At 39.6% G+C, this 21,338-nt stretch overlaps 1 protein-coding gene across 3 annotated transcripts in view; it reads right to left on the bottom strand.

Moving 5' to 3' along the window:
- The window catches only part of MTHFD1L (methylenetetrahydrofolate dehydrogenase (NADP+ dependent) 1 like), a 187,194-nt gene that overhangs the window by 133,454 nt on the left and 32,402 nt on the right, over positions 1 to 21,338 (bottom strand). For 2 of the 3 annotated variants that reach the window (XM_025422549.3, XM_049116197.1), the window contains 5 exons: positions 16,216 to 16,307; positions 14,517 to 14,614; positions 11,563 to 11,736; positions 3,754 to 3,890; positions 2,265 to 2,311 (listed from right to left, as the gene is read on the bottom strand). In XM_025422549.3, the coding sequence (XP_025278334.1) occupies positions 2,265 to 2,311; positions 3,754 to 3,890; positions 11,563 to 11,736; positions 14,517 to 14,614; positions 16,216 to 16,307 (548 nt within the window). The remainder of the gene's footprint in view (positions 1 to 2,264; positions 2,312 to 3,753; positions 3,891 to 11,562; positions 11,737 to 14,516; positions 14,615 to 16,215; positions 16,308 to 21,338) is intronic. The other variant, XM_049116173.1, reaches the window with a different exon arrangement.

The raw sequence follows: 21,338 nt of genomic DNA, 5'->3' as shown, positions 1-21,338 counted from the left end.
CACCTTCTTTTTTTAAATGTGGGGCTGGAACTCACGATCCTGAGATCAAGATCTGAGCCACTCAGGTGTCCCAGGCCCTATCCTCTATTTCAATACATGACTCTAGAGTTGCTCGGCCCACTATCCTGGATATCATCCCCTTTTCTCACCCCACATCCAATTCTGCAAACACATCTTATATCACTGTCATCCCCCGATTCCATCCTCACTACCACCATGCTGGGCCACAGCACCATCTTTCCCCTGGGCTTCCTTACTAGACTGTTAGCATCCACTCTGGACTTCTAGGCATCTATTCTCCGCTCAGAAGCCTGAGAATTCTTATAAAATTCAATTTACATCATATTATTACTTTGTCAAGATCCCTTCAATGGTGGACCATCGATGATAGTCAAATAATATCCAGGGTGTTGGCCATGAACTTCACAGCCTGAAAGAGCTAACCCCTGGCCATTTCTAGACTTCACTAGCTTCACCTCTGGTCACCCACTGACACATGTTGGTGGCCTCTTGTTCCCAGAAGATACTAAACCTCTTCCTGCCTCAGCACTGCCCCGAGCAGGTCCTACTACCTGGAATATTTCCCCCCATTCTGTATAACTCTGGCTCCATCTCACCCTTCAAGTCTTGGTATTTTCACTTTCAATTCTTCAACCCATCTGGAACTTATTCAAACATTTTCCCATGATTATTTATTATGTTTCTTTCAGACACATTGTCAATTCATGCACTTAGTCAACAAACACGGTCTGAGTGTCGGGCATTGTGCTCAGAGCTGGGGATAGAGAGATGAAGAAGATATGGGAGGTCTTCTAATTCAAGGAACACACTGCCTGATTGTTTTTGGCTTACTTAACAATCATAAGGCACTTACAACTATCATATGCCTTAAGTTTGCCCCAAGTCTGAGCCATGCAGCTGATGCCATATGACAGCAGGACACCAATGCCCTTTGACTATTTGCGCAGAAATTCCTGAGCCATTCCCCTGGGCATGTTCTTTGTACTCCGTATCCCCAACCTGGCCTCCTGGCTCTAGTTCTTCCTGGCTTGTGAATATTACTCACCCCCGTTCTGATGGGAGGCTTGGGGCTGTTTTTTCAGCAATGCCTCGCACTATTCATTCTCTCCCCACCCCTAATACTTGAATAGTATCCAAATTTTCCCTATAGCTTCCCTGATACTCAGGTCTTCATAGGTAAACACATTTCCTATTCATTCAACCAAACCAACAAACAGTGTGTGCTGGACACCGTATTGAGTGCTGGGACTACAGCCTCTAACTCACCACAGCCTCCAGAACTGAATGAGAAAAACAGGAGATGAGGGGACCAGGGGTGGTGGAACAAAACCTACAGGACTGGCTGCAGCAGGGAGGGCAGAACAGGAAGGGAGAATGCTCCCAGTCTCGGAATCAAGAAACGATGACCAGGCCAGAGTCTGCAGGGAGTCTGACAGGATGCTGAAAGGGAGGGTGGCCCATGGGGACCTCAGACAGTGAGGCAGGCGGGGGGAGGGGGGAACAGGAGAAGCACATGAGGACCTGTCATGTGACACTGTGGCACACAGAGTGACAGGGTAACTCCTGAAAGACACCAGACAGGAAAGGAACAAGCTCAACTTGGGTTTGGGGAAGATTTCTTGGGACTAGAACCAAAGGGCTGATGCAGAGAGCAGAAGTGATGAGACCTGGGCAGGTAATCAGATGCAGGGCAAAACCGGATGGTTATGCAGAGGGTAGGAGTTCTTGGAGAACTAAAAAGTGACACCTTTGGCCCCTTTTGCCCATTTCTCTTTGGAACTATTTCATTTGGAGTCTCACTTTGCCTAAGGGGGAGTCCAAGCCTCCCTGAACTGGGCAGTATAACTGATGATTGATTGGGACACAGCCTGTCCCACTCTCTCATCCGGAAGCCTTGGAGCTATGTGGGGGTTTGGGGTTCAGGATTTTTGGTAATTTAGAAACACAGAATGATATACCTCTAAGTTTTTAATACCACACCCCAAGCAGGGTCTAAGTCCATATCCATTAATCAAATCTACAGCAAAATATGTGAACATTTACACCAAATGGCAGAGACATTACATAGCTCATAACCATCAGGTCTCGCCACTGTAAGTCATGTAAACATTTATGGTTTTCAGAGCCTTTAGGACTTTGGGATTGAGGATAAAGGACTGTGGGCCCGTGTTTATGAGGCACAGAAAAAAGGTTCCAGGAAGGAAAAACAGTGACACATGACATGTTTTTCACTGAGTCCTTACCTCCTCCATGGGGATGACCTGGGCATATCCGCCACCCGCAGCTCCTCCTAAACAACAGAGCAGGCACATTTGAAATCATTCACCAAGTACAGCTACACAGGATGAACAAGGCCCTAGGGATACGGCTCCCCAAACCTAGCAGGAAGGCATGCATCCCCAAGATGAAACAACAGGCAGTAAAAAACTATCTATCAAAGCAAAATAAAGGAGGGAAAAAAGTCTATTTTGTCCAAAGATGCAATTTAAGGACTTCAGTTTCTTGATTTAAAAAAAGGTAAAATAATATAGCAAATGTCATTACAGCACATATGGGATTATTTTATTAATTTATTATTCGATCTGTGCGGCTCTGTGTTATCTAAATTGCACATGCTTTAAGTATCAGAAAACTTTGTTCAAAAAAAATCCATCTGGTGAACTCTGAACTAAGACATTGTAAAATTTGGACAATTGATTTTAGACAATAGTTACAATTTGTTATGCTATCCTTCAGAATAGTGAAGTCAGTACATTAAAAAGATTTCTCTTCCTTAAAACAATAGTGATACCTTCTGTGTCCTATCATTTTACAGTGTACCATATTTTTTTATATGCTATCTCATTTGGTCCTCACAACTCAGGAAGCCAGATACTATAAACCATTTTGCACTTTCACAGATGCGGCTCAGAGAGGTTACAACTGGTTAAAGGTCACACAGTGGTGGAACACAGCCACGAATAAAACCGCAGTCTTCTTTTTCCGAATTTTGTGTTCATTGCACTGCATAATATATGACATTCTATGAGTTACCAGTACTTAATGAGCTAGGACTTATTAACATCTGTGACAGTAACATAAATATAATACCGCTAAATACCACAAAGTGCCAAGAACCAATAGTAATTGCAGCAATAAATGCTATTGTAATGTGAGCTGAAGAACAACCTCATGATAAATCAGTGGAGAAAGAATAGTGAATGTGAAATTGCCAGATGGCAGCCCAGCAAAGACAGACAGAAATTTCACATCTCGGTCCATAGCTGGTCAGTTTCTAAAGCTCTGCAGGTCTGACAGCGAAATCGGGATGAGCCCTAGGGCCCAATGGAAAAGCTCTCTTACTGTGTAGAGGGGAAAACCTTTCTCTGGGGCAGGAATGGTAAGACACCAATACGAATGGAAGAATCGCAAAATGGCTTGGCAAAAAAGGTGCTGATGGGCTGGAAGATTTCTGCCTAAGGCTGGAAGGGTGAGCTCGGGTCCATGACTGCTCCAGGGACCCAGGGAAATGGGCTTCCTGGCAGGCTTGGCTGAAATCCCCACCGCAGCTCCCTCTGTGGGAGGACCGCTGTGGGGTAAGCACGACATATTGAGTGTGGGAGGGGGGCATAGTGATGAAATATACCAGTTCCTCCGACAGGTTTTAGCTCCCGATCTGTTGATAATATTCTTACAAAACTTCTCTGCCCAAAGTTTTGCTCTGAAAAATGTACCAGTTGTTACATCGAGTACCTTTAACTCCAAAAGTTGGTCCCTGAGAAGGCTGCCTGAGACAGGCAAAGGAGTTGATATTCAGGTGTGCAGTCAATGCCTGCACGAGCCCAACTGTCACTGTGCTTTTCCCTTCACCAAGAGGGGTGGGTGTGATCCTGGTTTGGGGGAAGAAAAAAAAAAGTGAGAATTTAATAACATTTCCCAAACAACCTATGCAAATCAATCTAAGGTGCCAGAACCAAATCAGAGGATATGGTAGAGAACACGCCATCCCCAAGTTCACTTAGTATTTCAATTTTCATGGATCTTTATTGTCTACCCACATCACACAGGCCACGCTTAATCTAAAGCCAAAATACAGACACACCTTCAGCAAGAGACCAAAAAAGAAAAGTTACTCAGTGGTAATAGCATTATCAGCTTCACAAAATGTCATAGAATTACCCATCAAATGGTTTAAATAATGAAGACATGTAATTTCTTCCTGATGGGTGATTTGGCATTCATCCTGCTAGGGCCATTTACTGGGGGCACCATGTGGTCACAAGGCCTACTCAGTGATCTGTGGCCAGAGTCTCAGGATTGCAAGGCATCCCATCATCCCCACTCATTCATTTCCTTCTAGATATTAGCACTCAGGGCTTGTCCCCACCATGTTTCTTTTTTTTTCCTTTTAGTTTCAACACAATCAATGATGGAGGCCCATTCTAGGATAGCCCATTCATTTCCAGATAATGTTTACAGTGAGAGAGTTTTTTGTCCTAAAGAAGAGATGTCTGCATTCCTGTAGCTCCAATCTCATAGAGTCAAAATACTAAACTCAATCCCTTCTCATATAATAGCTCCTCAAATATTGGGAAAGATTTAGTCCAACACTCCTCAGCACAGTAAGATCAAAACTGCTCTGGAGGGGCTTGTTGACTACAACACCCTACAAAATCAAGCATCACATAATAGTTACACCATCACAGCATTAAGTAAAAGAATGGGTGTTTGTGATGTTCCCAAGTAAGGACCCATACAACTATTCTTTAGCATGCTCTAGCCACTGTTATAAGATTTAAAAACTGTCATTTTGGTTTACAACTTGGTCTCCAATGAGTTAGATGGTGTGAGTCAGGTTGTACAGCATTCTCAATCACAACAAAACTCATAATCAGAGTTTTCTGACCTATAAAACCTAGTGGTATAACTATAAGGAAGTAAAGCCCTTAGATATATCATCATCCCCAACTACCTCAGACCGCCACAGCAATACAATCAATCTTTCTTTCAAGAAATATTTATTAAGTACTACTATGTGTCAGGCCACTAGATCCTGAGGACACAATGATGACCAAGCTGGATCCCATCTCTGCCTTCCCAGAGCTTATGGATGATGGGAGATATGGACAGATCAACTGGCAATTGAAATGAAAGTGAAAAACATGTATTTCAGAAAGTTGGCAATGAGACTGTCTTATGAGAGCACATGGTAGGAGGATCTGATTAGATTTGGAGTATCAGGGAAGTCTTCATAGAGGAAGTTAACACCTAAGCTGTGACCTGGCAAATGAATAAATGTTAGCCAAATAAAATTGAGGGTGGGTTTGGCATAGTTAATATGTGAGGCTCTGTTCTTCACATTTTTTAGGTTGTTACCCTCATTTGATTGATGAGGAAACTGAGGCATAAGAAATCTCAGTAACTCACCCGGGGCCACACAATTAGTAAGCAGATCTGGATATCAAAACCAGGCAAGCCACCCGGTTTCTCTAGGTTATTTCTATGGATAGAAATTGTAACTGCTGTTAACCACTAATTAGCAAATTAAAGCATGGGAATAGGAAGGATGACTCAGTGAGGGGAAACACAGGACAAAGAGGGATTAAGGACAGAATGGTCCAGAACATGTTCTCTTAAAGAACAGTCAGAAGAAAGCAAAAGAAAATTCAGAAGGAGCAGAAAAGAGAACACGATGATGAGGCAGGGGTGTGCCACGGGAGTCTCTGAAGGGAACCAAGGAAGTGCGCACAGAGTCACATGGCCCAGAGACACCCGCTGCGGGGTGAGGGCCCTGCATCACTACACAGAGCAACAAGGGCACCCGTAGGCAGCTGGTGCACCAACCTAAACATGCCAGGTGAAGCAAACATCAAACTCCTCAAACCACTTGACAGTTGGTCAATGTGAAGACTCAGTTACAAGAAAGTGTTTACGCTTTGAGTCAACTTTCTCTTTCCTTAGCACAGCAGGAATAAAAGCAGTTGGTAAACCACAGGCATCACGATCTTATGATAGCCTGAGAAAAAAAATGTGGTATCAAAGATAGGGTGGATTAAGTACTGTACCAACCATTTACTGTTTGCAAAGGAATAGGTGGTTTACTTCAGCATGTCACATGAAGAATTACATTTTCATTCCCAAGGATGTGCTAACATAGCTGCTGGAGACAGCCCAAAGCAGACACGCCCAGAGATGACCTCCTCAAAACTTCAGCTAACCATCCAATTCTTAATTAGAAACACAGGACTGCTCAGCTTTCTGCCAACTAATACAATTCAGGAAAATAAAAAAAGCAGGAAGTATTTATTGGGAGCAATAAAAGGAGAGCTACAATAAAAATTGTATTTTACTTCATTCCTACACTTGATATCAGACTTAGGTTTAACTGTAGTGCCATTCTCCTTAACTCTGACCCCAAAATTCTGAGTTGACTCAGAAAACAATGAGCACAACGTTAACCTAATTTCTGTTTTTTTTTTTTTTTTTTTTTTTTGGTTAAGAGCTTAGAGTTTATGGAGAGGGAACTATGGTTTTTAGCTCTCTCCCTTAACATCTCCCTGCAGCTCTATCTCCTCCACTCTGTACCCCAAAGTATCACTTTTTTTTTTTAAAGATTTTATTTATTTATTTGAGAGACAGAAAGCATGAGAAGGGGGAGGGACAGAGGGAGAAGCAGACTCTGCCCAGCCGGGAGTCTGATGTGGGGTTCTATTCCAGGATGCCGGGATCATGACCTGAGCCAAAGGCAGATGCTTAACCAACTGAGCCACCCAGAGCCCCTATATGTATGTATTACGTAACTTTTCAGAGGGTATCATTACAAGCTTTGTGACACAGCTGCCCTGCCTAACCAGTCCACAAGCTCACTGAGGTGAAGAACACCCATTCTCAGTGCATTTCGAGGCACATATGAGCAAAAAGAATGCTTGACAAAGCAAAGATGCCTTTTCTAAGACAAATATGTGTACTGCTGACTATAGTACAATTTATTGTACTCTGTGACAGTTTAGACACATGCTTAAAGAAGTGTACCATTTACTCCAAGGTCAAAGAGATTGCTTATGCAGGTTGTAGTGGCAAAACTGTGCATGGTTCTCAAAATCTGAGTCAAGAACAGTATTATTGTCATGAGTCATGGCTCTAACCATGCGCTCCAAACCTACCATGCTCAAGCAGCATATGAATATATCGATCACTCATCCCAGGCATCTTCCTCACTGGAAAGTTTTTAAAGGCTTTTATTCCTGACAACAAATTCTATAGTCCACTGGGTTGTGTTTCCCATCACATTTGACTGATGTGAACAGTTCAAAGGCCCAGCCAGTAGTGGTCTCTTCTAAATACCTTTGTTTTATTCTTCAGGTTGTGCAAATAGCAAAAAACTCACAGATATTTAAATAGTTACCCAAAGCAGAAAAGCAAAATCTTTAAAAAGTCAGTAAAGGTTATTTTTACATGTACCAAAGGAATGGTTTGGAATATTAAAAGGAAAAAAAAAATCAAATGAGGTATTTGGCATTCTACATGTATAAGAAAGTGATGTGCATGATTTTAATTATTCTTTAATGTGATATTCAGTCTGTTCACAGATAAATTTGGGCTTTGTTTTTAACTGCTGTCTGAGCAATTCAGAGCAGCTCTAAAAATTTCTGCACAGAAATCGGTAAAGGGCCAGTGGAGATGGGAGCCTGCACACACATTCAATGCCCTACAGCTGCACTCCACGGCAAGTTCTCAAACAAATTCCTTTTCATTAGTGTAACTGGGAAAATATGTAAAACTCAAGAGCCCCTAAGATTCTTTTGGCAGATTTCCCTGAACAATTCCCAATACTTTTCATTTCATCAGGCAAAGCAAATACAGTGATGTATAGGTGTAAATACCACGCGATGTGTAGCTGATGGAATACAGATGATTCTGATGGATTGAGAAATTCTAAAGTTTGAAGAATAGCTTTTAAAACGAATTAATCTGTTCTGCATTTGGGTTATTAACAGAAGATTTTTAAAAATCCCATTGTTTTATATTTTAATTCTACTGTTGACACATTTAAATCACGTTTATGCTTAAGTTCAAATGTACAACCACAAATATATTGTTTAGGTTTCTTGAAGACTTGAGTATCTGAATTCTGCTAAAGCATGGGGAAACACTCATGTTACAGCATTCAGAAACAAAAGCAGGACACAAAATGGTATTTATAGCATGATCTCAATGTGTAAAAAGGATACATATAGAGAAAATCCTGGAAGGAGATATAAAAAATGTTTTAACACTTCTCAGTAATGAGATTTCATTTTCTCCTTTTTGTTTTTCATTATGTTAAATTTTTATTCTGTAAGCCAGTATAAGTTCCAGAATAAAAAAAAAAAAATTCTTTCAGAAAAGGAAATAATTTCCCATGTAATGGAGGGGTCCTTTCTGTTTCTGAAGAAGTAGGGACAGCATGTGTAATGGTTTGTCAATTGTCACTTTCAATAACTAATGTGGCCAAATGTAAAACTATGGAGGTGGTCTTTATTGCAAATGAACTTTTCATTTTAGATTTTTAAAAATATTTTATTTATTTATTCACAACAGACACGGAAAGAGAGGCAGAGACATAGGCAGAGGGAAAAGCAGGCTCCCTGCAGGGACCCTGATGTGGGACTCAATCCCAGAACCCCAGAATCACAACCTGAGCTGAAGGCAGATACTCAACCACTGAGCCACCCAGGCGCCCCTTCATTTTAGATTTAAATAAAATGATTGTCTGGTGTTTTAAACTGATCTCAAACATCCAGCTATTAAAAGGTTAGATTTTAAAAGGTAGTTTACACACGTAAACTCACACAGTTGTTTGTGTGGGTTACACAGTGTGGTATATATTTTCTAAAACTCTTCAAGTTTTCCTACAGACACAGGTATGTCTCGAAATCCTACCCTCACAGCATTTTTTTCAATGCAGTTGAATGGAACACAATTTAATTTTTGTTCTTCATAGATCTTTGTTTTGTAAGGAACATATACCACCATTTCAGAGAAAGAATTGTTTCTCTTGGGGTTAAATCTGTACTTGAGAATTCAGGTTTCCTTTCATTTCTATTGACAATGACAACCTGGCTTCTTCAGCTCAGATGCATATACAAATGCTGGCAAAGAAAGAGACAGGGTGGGGCAAGCAGCAATGTTCTATGGGCATGGACCAACACACAGCTATAATCCTAGGACAGACTAGCTGTCACTCTCCAGCATGTGGCTGGAGGCCAGCCCTTGACAGTATGAATTCAAGTTAGGAATCTGATAACAACACCATCAGAGTTTTTGGTTTAAAGTATCATTTCTGCATTCCCAACTTAGGGCAGGGCCACGTGTAGACTGTGTTTTTTTTTTTTTTTCCAGTAATAACAAGCACCCATAAGAGTAAATCACAGCCACTCCATATGGAACATTACTGCTTGAGTCTTCCTTGGTATCCTGAGAACCCACCCTCCTGAGTTTTCCTTACGTCTTCCCATGTTAAGCAGGGTGAGAAAACCAGCAAATCCACCTACCAAGATCACTTAGAGCCTGGAAAAAAGGAAACAAATTTGTGGATAAAATACTAAATTTACTTTTGAAGTTCTAAATGTCCAAGAGTTTATTTCTGAAAAAACAAACCAAAACAAAACAAAACTTGTATTAAGCACATTCCAGAAAAGCAATACTACACTCCATGTGTGCTTCAAACCCTGGGACCCAGGAGTCCCCCAACCAACTCCCCAAGTCAGCTGGCTCCTTTCATGGATCTGGCCCAGAGGGTGCCTGTAGCGAGGCCAACTCTCTTCTCAGCACAGAGCATCCCTGTAGCTCAGTTACAGAGACATTAGGGGTGGGGTCCTAAGTTGGAAAGGACCCTAGTAAGACGGGGAGTCCAACTGTACTGAGCCTGGAAGCCTGGAGGAGGTTTAAGCCACACGCAACAAAGTATGAATTCTTTGAAACCACAGCCACCAAGCGACTCTGAAAGCCCTAGTTGTCTATCTTTACAAAAGAGTGACAGAGGAGGGGAGGTAGGGAGAGAAAGAAATATGAAGAAATTTGGCTATTAAAGAGGTGATACAGATTGTATTTGATCTTTACTTGTAGATTTAAAACCTCTAGGGATTTTTCCTAAGGAGGTCTTTGGACAAGTGCACAAATGAGCATGCTCAAGGCTGTTAATCTTAGCACTGTTGATAGTGTCCAAAAATGGGAAGCAATTTAAGTGCCCATCAACAGAGAGTTGGTTAAATAAATGTGGAACATCCTTATGATATTTTCAAATCATTTTTTGGCCTGAATATACTTGAAGAATTAAAAGCACGACGAACTGTCAGCCACTGAGCCACCCAGTGTGTTACAGTCTGGAAAGATGGATGAAATGGAATCCACCCACATCTCAGGCATTTTTACTGCCCCTGCCCCCAGAACCTAGGATGTGAGCAGCGGAATGATATGCAGTCAAACAAAATGATAACCCAGCTCTGTACTGACTCAGATGCAGTGAGGTAGGTATGCAACATACTGGTGAAGAACAGAACAGCACTTGGAAGATGATGTCATTTATGAAAGACAAGATGGTCTCAAAGGTTAACAGCTCCCTCCTCTGGGTGGTAGGATTTGGGATATTTTACTTTCTTGTTTATAGTTTTCTGCATTTTAGAATAGCTTTATGAGTGTGTAAGGCTTTTAAAACCAGAAAAAGAAGCTAGGCATTTACATGAATAATTAAATATATAAAGATAGTTAACCAAGAGTCAAGTCCAGTTAGAAGAAATGTCTCTGCTTGTTAATAAACAGATTTTTGTGTCTTAAGCCTTGGCCTATATATCATCAATAAGTCACTGCAATGAAATTTCAAGACAACAATGGAATTTCTATGGTCTCCTGATGTTCCCTCAGGTCACATTGAAAAAATATTTTAAATCCCTTGTTTTCTGTCATTTCTCAGCCAGTGAACATATTTCTTTTTTAAAAAAAGAAGGAAAACAAACACTCCTTTTCACAAAAACTATGCATTTGTCTTTTATAAAACGACCAACACAAATGAAAATGGCCCAATATTAATTTTAAAATCCAAGAGGAGAGAAATAATGAACTTTGACAATGCAAATACACAAATATTTAGGATATTAACAGGAAAATGTTTAGTTTCACACAATTATCTGTACATTTTCCATTAAAACGTTATCTCTGAGTAGAACACATGTACCCCCAACTCAGTTAAAAATATTTTACTTTCAATTCTTATTTTGATTCTTATCACGAGAAACTAAATGAAAAATCCAAGACAGAACAAAGATGATCAAAACACAATATAAGAAATAAAAAATACTAGACGAGGAATTCGTTATACTTTGTATTTTGTGGAGGAGACTAATTTGTTTTGCACTGAAAATGAAAACTTACCTCATGTCAAATGAAGGAATGCCAAGTGAAATGCACAAAAATATCAAGTTTGAGAAACAGATGAATTTGAGGGGTGTGATGATAGGTAAAAATAGGGAAGAGACTTTTATAAACATGCCTTCTTAGTACAATAGATTTTAAAAGTAGTCTTACCCAGCTACTAAAACGTATTTTCCATCTGCTTGATCCTTTAACCTTTCCAGCAGGGACAAACGTACTTTGGCTTTGCTTTTGCCATAGATTTCAATTTCATCTGCAAGCAATCCTATCTCCTTGGCAAGGACATCCACGGCTTTTGGAGTCTGTGCTCTTGAAATCTCAAGATCACTGGGGGGAAAACACATAGGAGGCAAGTGCCTCCTCAGCTTAGGTGGTCACTACTAGAGTGAAAACAGCCCTACGCCACACCAACAATTCAAGCAAAGCAATTGCTTTGTGGTCCTCTCTCCCAAGCAGTATTGAGCACAACTGCTAATAATTAACGTGCATGAAAAATGGTACATTTCTTTAGAGAAGCAACTCTTAAAAACTCATGAAGATCACAGAATTCTGCCCAGGTACAAAGATAATACCAATGCTATAGGAGAGAACGTACGTTCACTGTAGAGTAGAGTGCTTTCTGTGGGTCATCACTGACTTTGTTAACCATGAATAGATGGGTTATTGCATAATGCGCTTACTGGGCTAACCTCATGTGTCTCTTGGCGATTCAGAAATGTGGAAATGCTATTTTGTTTTATCTGTGTCCATACTTTCCCTCTCTTTTTCCTACTTCAAATCCAAAATTGTATTTCAAAATATTTTATTAATTGCATAACCGTCAGTAAAAGGACCTAGTGCTTGAAGCTCAACTTCAACACAGGAAAAGTTTAGATGCTCTGGAGTGTCACCAGGCAAAAAATTTCTTCCGTTTGACCAGCAAGAAGAGAACACCACTGTTTATCTTCCAGGAGTGCTATGAAATCAGTATGTGCTGAACTTCCTGGAGAGTCTTTTGGGGCTCCTGAGCTCAGCTATTGGTTTTAATGGGGGTTCAGTCCATCCACCTGCCAGGCTGACCACCTGTTTGAGAGGAAGACCTGGCAGACACAAGACAGAGCTTGGGAGAGCAGGTGTCAGACTCAGTCAGTCATCAGGGTTGATATCTGAGAAGACAGCAGTGCCCTGACTCACCCTGGAGCCCTTATTTTGGGTATAGCAGTCTCCACTAGCAGGTGGCCCCTTGCTCTGATTTTTTCTTTCTCTTGCTCCTGCTGATAATCAACCCTAAGCCCTCACATGACTCTGTGTTCTCCTCCATGACTCCATGGAAGTCTGACCTTGGTGCAAGCGGTAACAGCGAACCTACTTCCAATGGGAACTTCTCTGAAGTGTGCCACGGCAGCTTGCAGAGGGAGAGTGTGCTTCAACCTGGATGTGGGATGAGCTCTGTGCTTCCTTCCCCAGCCACACCAGCCTTGCCACTTCCAGTTCTTCCCTTCTCCCTTCACTGCTTATGGTCCCCTTCATTCTGCCTTCCTGTCTGCATCTTTTTTTTCTTTCTCTCCTCCCCAAATCTCCTAAAGGGGAGAGCTGACTCTTGGAAAACCTCCCAAGTTTTTTCTTCACTAGCTAAAAAGCGACAGTGACATTGTTTTGATTTTTCAGGAATTTAGAAATTAGCCTGCCTTTCTTCCTCTAGTACCTCAGAAGTCAAATTTACTTCAGCAATTAAAACACTTCTTACTCCCGAGTGGAATTTATTTAGATTTATGCAAAGCCTTTGGTACATAATTGGGCAGGGTCCACTTCAATTTTTTTCTTTTTTAGTTCTCTGTAAGTAGAACATACTCATTTACTTTTAAAAATTGAAGTCCTTTAACAATGTAAGTAACTTCAAAAAATTAAGATACTTGATGAAACAGACTGCACAACAACAGGGGTGACATTACAAAGAACAACGTTCTCTAGAATTTATGTATTAACGAACACAGAAGATAACTACAATGTTCAGTCTATTTCAGGGGTGAAAACACAGCCTGGTGGGTAGAATAAAGCCATGAATGTTCAGCTGTGACTCAAGGAAATGGATCAGATCTAACGAATGAAATGAAATGAGATGTTAGTCAATTCCTAGAGGTTTTATCTACAGAAATGTTTTCCTTTTTTTTTTTTTTTTCTAAAGATTTATTTATTTATTTATCATAGACAGAGAGAGAGAGAGGCAGAGACACAGGAGGAGGGAGAAGCAGGCTCCATGCCGGGAGCCTGACGTGGGACTCGATCCCGGGACTCCGGGATCGCGCCCTGGGCCAAAGGCAGGCGTTAAACCGCTGAGCCACCCAGGGATCCCCCAGAAATGTTTTCCAACAGCATCATGCATACCCTGTATGAAGAGGGTGAGGCCAATTCACTGGAGTCAGGGCAGCCAGGGGGACCCACAATGAGGCTGGAAAATGCATTTCTCTGGCTCTGGTATCTTATCTAGTGAATTATTCCTGCACTATGTATTTCCAAATTTATGCAGAGAATATATAGTTTGCACTTCATTAAATGCTATTCTGAAGAAAATATCCATCTGGAGTATCACAGAGTAGTCAGATAATAGATATTACCATGTTCTGAGGAAAGTTGAACTCACTTCCCACGTTGAATGGTGTTTGGTTTGGTTGATCATTTGCCCCTAGGGTAGACACCTACCTGGCCATGAAGACCAAGCTGACAGAGGAGATGGGCATTTTTTACACTGAAAAGCATATTCCAAACATCATATTACCATATTTTGTCAACTATAAGACACCATTATGTTATAGATCAGTAAGAAGAAAAAACGATGCCACTTAATACAGGATATGCTGTTGACAGTAAGGAGCATACTGACTTCAGAAATGAAAAAATATGGATATTTTCTATACATGCTAGAACTGATAAAATATGGTAAACATGTTCATTATCATTTAATATTTAGGACTTAAATGACAGAAAAACTAGTGCAGCAATGTGATTAGAGAAAATTGTCCACCACCAAAGCCATAATACCACGAGCTATGCCCCCACCCAAAGGGTAACTTTGGACATCTGAGGCACTTTGGTGACCTGATATCACTATAAACAAATCCCGTGAATACCTTGGTACGGGGGAGAGAGGCTGGAGTTTCAAGCAGTGAAGTCTCCACCTTGCGTGCTGCTGTTCACGTAGCCATCTCCTTCCACTACTGACCATGTTCTTCAAGGGACAGAAAGGAAAGCATGTTATACCAGTAAAGGCTGACAGGGTAGGTATCTACAACTATGAAAATACTGTTTGGGATGTTATGTCATGAAAAGTTGCACAATAATCCAAGTGAATACCAGGAACAATTTTATTCACATGCAATTAGCATAGTACGTTTTTCTTAAAAAGGAAAATGTGAGACATAGGTATTTTTAAAATAGGTTAAGTGTTCACTAAAGACATCAAGATAGAATAAAATTATAGTGTGTTCTTCATCTCAGAAGAGAACAATGAGAGAAATAGGAGAATGCATGAATGATCAGCTTGGACGCCCAGCTTTCAAAATCTGCAACACTGTTTTGAGTATAATCCTTTTACAGTTGGTATAATAAAACAAGAACATTGAATTGTGAAATGATGATACACAAAGAGAGACAGAGAAATTTGGCTTAGGTTAAAATGCGACACCCAATCCTTATAGAAAGGTATTATATTCCATTTGGAAGTACAAGTTTTATTTTTTTTATTTTTTTATTTTTTAAAAGCGGGGTCAGTTTATTTATTTATTATTAGTGAGCTCTACACCCATTGTGGGTCTTGAATTCATGACCCTCCTCTACTGAATGAGCCAGCCAGGCACCCGTGGAAGTAAAAAGTTTTAATTGTATACACCACGTATGTAGGAAAGAAACTAAAAGTTGCTTCTGTTTAATTCTACTACAGCAGAAATTACAGGCTCAGGTTTCTCTCCTGATATTCAACATCACTGCCAGCAGTCCTCACCACCTTCCAGCACTAGCAGAATGCACAGCCGGCGTGGTAGCAAGCTGGAGATCTTGGGCTTTGGGTCATACAGATGGTGGTGCTATGAAAAGCAGTCCACAAAACCTTGAATATTCCTGTCTTCAAAAGGTGGGTCAAATTCTCATTCCCTAAATGTGAACTAGACTGCTGATTTATTTCTAGCAAGGAGGAAAAAGGGGAGCGATGATGGGTAACTTGGATAGGTAGGCCATAAAACCTGCTGCAGCTTCCTCCTTGCCTCCTTCTTTGGATCACTCAATCTAGGGGAAGTTAGCTGCCCCATCATGAGAGTTCTACTAAGAAGTCTGTATGGTGAGAGTTTAGGGCATCTTGTCAACAACCACGTGACTGAGCCATATTGGAAGGGGAGGCTCTGGCCCCACTCAAGCCTTTTTGCTGACCTCCTGATTTCAACTGCATGAGAGATCCTGAGTCAAAATCATACAGCTGAGCTGCTCCCAAATCTCTAACCCACAAATACTGTGAGATAATAAATGTTTATTGTTCTAAATTGCAAAATTCTGGATAATTTATTCTACAGCAATAGATAACTAACAACAGACCCTGATTTGGGTCCCCATCCCACCCTCGTCATTTAATGAAAGGCAAGTTTTTCTAAGCTTCCATTTCCTTATCTACCAAATGGGAACAACATTATCTTGTAGGGCTATTGTGAGAATTAAATGACATTCTGTGTGTTAGGTGTTTAACACTGTGTCGGCTCAACAGAAAATACTTGTCAAATGTTAGCAACTATTATAATTATAGCTCCCAACTCAAAAACTCTCAAAGAGCTGTGGCAAACAAACCTGAATCCGCAGAGCAGCAGCAAGGAGACTCACATCATCCTCTGCAATGAGACCATTAAAATGTACCCCAAGAGAACCACATCCAAGCTTCCCTAGAAAAAAATTTGAGGAGGAAAAAAAAAAAAGATTTTAGGATACTCTCATTTACAACCAACTGCTCCTAGTAAAAAGCCAGTGTGCTGAGTAATCTCATTTTCAACCAAGGAACTTAGGCTGTCATGGCACAGCTCCCAGGGGGTCACCTGTCCCTGGCACAGCCTTGGGACTCTTGACTGCATCACAGATTTTAGAGTCACACTGAGTGAAAATCTTGCTTTCACCTCTAACCAGGAACTGTGACTTTGGGTCTGTTAATTACTGTGGGTATTTACAACCCCACTGAGTCTGTGAGAATGAAATGTGATGTGGTACGAAAAGGGCTTGGCATCTGATGTATATGTTTAAACAGTACGTATGAAATAAAAGCAATTTCACTCATGTATACAAAGCATAAGAATGAGGACTGAAACACAGCATAATCACAGCCAAAGTGCTGTGTAGAAGATCAGGCTTTCTTTGATAACCTTAAAAATCCCTGCCATAAAAGTAATATGACCAAGTTTCCATAAAAAAATGAGAAATTGTCTTTTAGGATATTCATTTTCAGGATGATCTGGTTTTCAAAATACAGAGGCAACTGTAAGAATTCTACTTCTCCCTTCTTCAGTGGGCACTTACAAAGGTTATGAAAAGCGAGCACACATGTAAAATGCTTTAGCCTATATTCTCCCTTAGAGAAAAAGAAACATTTCTCATAGCAACTTTTTTGAATTAAGAAACTATTTTCCTCTATTTTGGACCACTTGACTTTTATATTATCCATTTTGCTGACAGTCCTTTGCAAGAAAGAGCACAAAACACTTACCCTTAAGTGTTCTGTGATGCTCTACAGTCAAACGTATTAAGGGTGTTGGAAAATTATATCCCTCTGGTATTGTTTAAAGATTAGCAACACTTCACAGTTTTATAAATCATATTTAGGCAAAAGCCAAGAGTCATAGAGAATGAGACTGTTTTGTTTTGCCTGAACCACTAGAGATCTGATCTAAAGGTCTTGTCCAAACATTATGGAAAAGAAATATACTTCTTTCCTTTTAATCTTTATCTTTAAATGATGAAGAAATAAGAAAAAGCTACATGCCAGGAGCTGGTATTATTAATTTATTAATAATGCAATTTATTAATGCATAGTCCCAGAACAGAATCACAAGTACCCATGCAAGGGAAGAATATTTCACCTACAGAGTTACACAGTAAGCAATTCCTCCCATAATCTCAGCCACTGCCTTGCATAAGACAGAAGGTGATTAAAATCAACAAAGATTTTAAAACACAATACAAAATGTGCCTACACATATATTTTAAATGTTAGAAGAATCTTGCAAGGGGATGCCTAGGTGGCTCAGTGATTAAGCATCTGCCTTGGGCTGGGTCATGACCCTGGGGGTCCTGGGATCTTAAAAAAAAAAAAAAGGAAAAGAAAAGAAGAAGCATCTTGCAGGAACCAACATTTCGCTTTCTGAAGAAAGTTACTTGAATTTCAATAATGCTTTTGGTATCATAGTGTTTTCTTTTCCTTCTACTACATTCCATCCCAGACAATTATGATTAATGTTTTCTTTTTGGGAAAATGTAAAATGGTGATCTCAAGGTGACTGGATCAGATGTTGTTACTTTTTTCTGTCTACTTTTCTCTGTTTCACAAACTGTCATGAACACTGTATTGTTTTTGTAGTATGAATAGATGTCATCTTAAAACTGAGAACTTTTAAATTTGGTAACTTAAAAAACCCCTATCATAAAAGTGATAAGACCATTTTTCCATAGAAACTGAGAAATTGTATTGTAGGATATTAATGTTAAGGATAACCTAGGTAAAAAGTTCTGAATCCAGAGAATTTGAAGCAATGAAGATGGTAACTCAGTGAATTGGGAATAACATTCTTAACAAATTTCATGGCTAAAGAGAATCAAGAAAGGAAATCATGACCTCACCCCTCTGCCTGTGTAGAGGCAGGGCTCCACCCGGAGGCTGTCTACACTCTGCCTGCCAAGGCTGTCTGCACTCAGCCCACGAGTCCGGCAGGGGTCCCAGGGGTCCCGTCCCAAACCAAATGGGTCTTTTCACTTCCCACTAAACACTCCCCATTTACTCGTGGTTCTTCCAAGGACAGGTCAATGAATCACTTTAAAAGATGGCCTTTCATTTATAATTTTTCTTCCTAACCAAACTTTCTACAACAAGAAAATGTAAGGCTAATGTGTCATAATGCTTTCCCTGGAAATCAGAATGGTACTTTCCCTGACAGGAGCTGTTTTGAGACCACCCTGGGAATTTTGCCAGAATAAATGAACTGGGAGGGACCAACGCAAATTCTTCTTTGGTCTTCCTGCCATCTCTGCTATATGGACACATTTCAGCTTTTCTGCTGTCTGGCCCAGGGCACCCTTCTTATCACAAAAGCATTGTATGAACCCTCAAATATGCTCTCATCCTCTGGGAGAAATGAGTAACTTAGAAAAACTTTATGTGAAGTTTTGAAAACAGGAAAAGCTAAAAAAAAACTATAAATTAGTATAGATATTAGTATAGATAACATTTTCGAAATCACTGGCGATTAGTTTTAAGTTAAATATATTCATCTTATAGGATAACAAAAAATGCAATAAATGAAATCTTTATATAATTTTTGTAACAATGCTCACAAGGGTTGAACTCATAGCTTAAAACATTTGAATTCCACCATCAAATAACAATGTCTTATTTTTTTAACAGAATATAATGTAAGAATTTTCAAAAAAAGAGGAATTAAATTAGTATCAACTTAAATAAATAGCTCTTTTGAAATCACTGAAACCAAAGTAGGAAGAAATTAACAGAGTCTGTATATAATAAGTTGTATATTCTAAACATCTTGAGACTTTTTAAAAAGTGAGAACACTAAATGTATTACACTGAGAACTAGTTAAAAATTGAAATGAAACCTGACAATAACATTTGAGTCCAACGTTTTAGAATTTCCTGGGAGAAAAAAAGAAGTAAGGGAAACAGGTAATAGATATAATGGATTTTGGAATAATTATAGTTCAAAATTCATAAGCAAATGTCCTTATTTTATTCCAAGTGCACTAAGATAAAGATTGTATTACAAGTGTGTCTAATTTCTTTAAAGCTACCTTCTTACATTCTAAGAAACTCATTGGGAAGAGACCTTCCCTGGCCTGGATTTTCAAACACAGACTTACATTTTGCTAATATGAAATCTGAAAGCTATTTTGTGTGCTAGGGGTGTGAAGACAATCAAGTGGAGGGAGGAGGTGGTGGACCACTTAGTGGCAGCTCCTATGAAAGAGGTGCTATGAGGCAAGAGCTCATTTATTCCTCTCAAGAGCCTTGTTTCCATCGTACCCACAAGGAAACTGAAGATCACAGAACTTAAGTTATTTGCTCAAAGTCACACAGCTTGTAAATACAATGCAATTAAGAGAAAACCAAAACCAAAACAACCTCTCTTCTCTTTGAGTAAAATCAATATGACCCAAATTCCATGCTTTTCCAAACACTGTATTAATTATACTGTCTCCTTTTGGGCTCATGAGAGAGAAAGTTTCAGGTCTCCCAGGATTCCCCAGGTCGTTAGCATGAACCCTGAGATGCACCTGGGGTTCTCCTATCACTCCACACTAAATATACTTACACTCACTTAAAATGATGCTGTCAAGTACTCTGACCCATAAAATTGCTGTTTTGATATTCTTCTCTGGGCCCAACATCAGACCAGCTTCTCCTTTGTCCCATCAGGAAATAAGTCTTAATATTAGAGTACAAAATGGTCTTGCTTAGGATGAATTCTGTTCTTTAGCAAGCAGAGCATTATAAAATCACAGCTTCTGTGATTTGAAACTTAATAATAAAATATTATTGTTATAGCTAGAAAACTGAACATTAACATGTCCTTCTTTTATTTGTTTATTTAGTTAGTTATTTTTACTTGGTAAGGATTTATTATCCAATCATTAAGTCATTCGCTTTCTCAACTCACTTCCAATAGATCAGATTTTCCCTTTGGCATGTCATAGATTTTTATATGCCAGAGTAAAGAACCATAGTATAATTTGGTACTACTCAAGGAAGATACATGTTCCTCTTTTAAATCAAAACATTAGACTCATGCCACAGAAGAGTGAACAGATCCAACAAGTTAGGTGTAGTTGTTTTCTGAGCACTGCCTCTGGGATATCAGCCATCTGAAAAATCTCTCCTGGGATTAAGTATTCAATAAAATGCCTCTATAGAATTACCTCATTATAAATCACCATATCCCATCTATCTTTATGGAGGGGGGGAAAGGGAGGCCTGTACCTTTAAGAGGAGTATGAAAATTTCATTATAAACCCTGCATTCACCCAATCATCAGTTATTTAGGAACCTTTCATTCTTAAGTGTGAATAAAAGCATCTTTCCTTTAAATAATGCTTTAAGAAGTCTTTGTTTAAGGTGGTGAGGTAATGCAAAAAAGGGAGAAAAGCCTTTCATCAATCTATTCAGAGATTAAATTTTCATACTAATCAAAGTTGCTAAAATTAAAATTGCCTGGGGTTCCTGGCTGGCTCTGTCAGTACAGTGTGGAACTCTTGATCTCAGGGTGGTAAGTTCTAGTCCCATGTTGCATAGAGAGATCACTCAAAAATAAAATCTTTTAAAAGGCTCTCTCTCAAAAAATTAAAATTGAATAAATAAAAGTGAAAACTCACTATCAAGAAAAATCATGCTCATATGAATGGTGCGAACATTCTACTTAATCACTAGAGCATTTTTCATCTTGTCTTTGCCCTCTCAGCCCTGTGTTTGCATGAGAGACAAGTTCAAGGAGATATCTATGTATCTACAAACTTCAAACTGCAATCAACCAGAGTACAATTCTGAGTCCAAGTTGATTCACTCATTCAACACTCAGTATTTATTGAGCATGTATTACATGTCATGTACTAATTCTGGGCAGTAGGCATTCAAAAATCAAGATGAAAACTGCTAGTACTGGACCAGACACATTTAAAATAAACTAACTGTAATCAGTCTACAT

This window comes from Canis lupus, chromosome 1 (assembly GCF_003254725.2).
Source record: "Canis lupus dingo isolate Sandy chromosome 1, ASM325472v2, whole genome shotgun sequence".
NCBI classification, from domain to species: domain Eukaryota; kingdom Metazoa; phylum Chordata; class Mammalia; order Carnivora; family Canidae; genus Canis; species Canis lupus.
The sequence above is the reverse complement of the archived record's forward strand: the minus strand, read 5'-3'. Positions and strand labels throughout refer to the sequence as shown.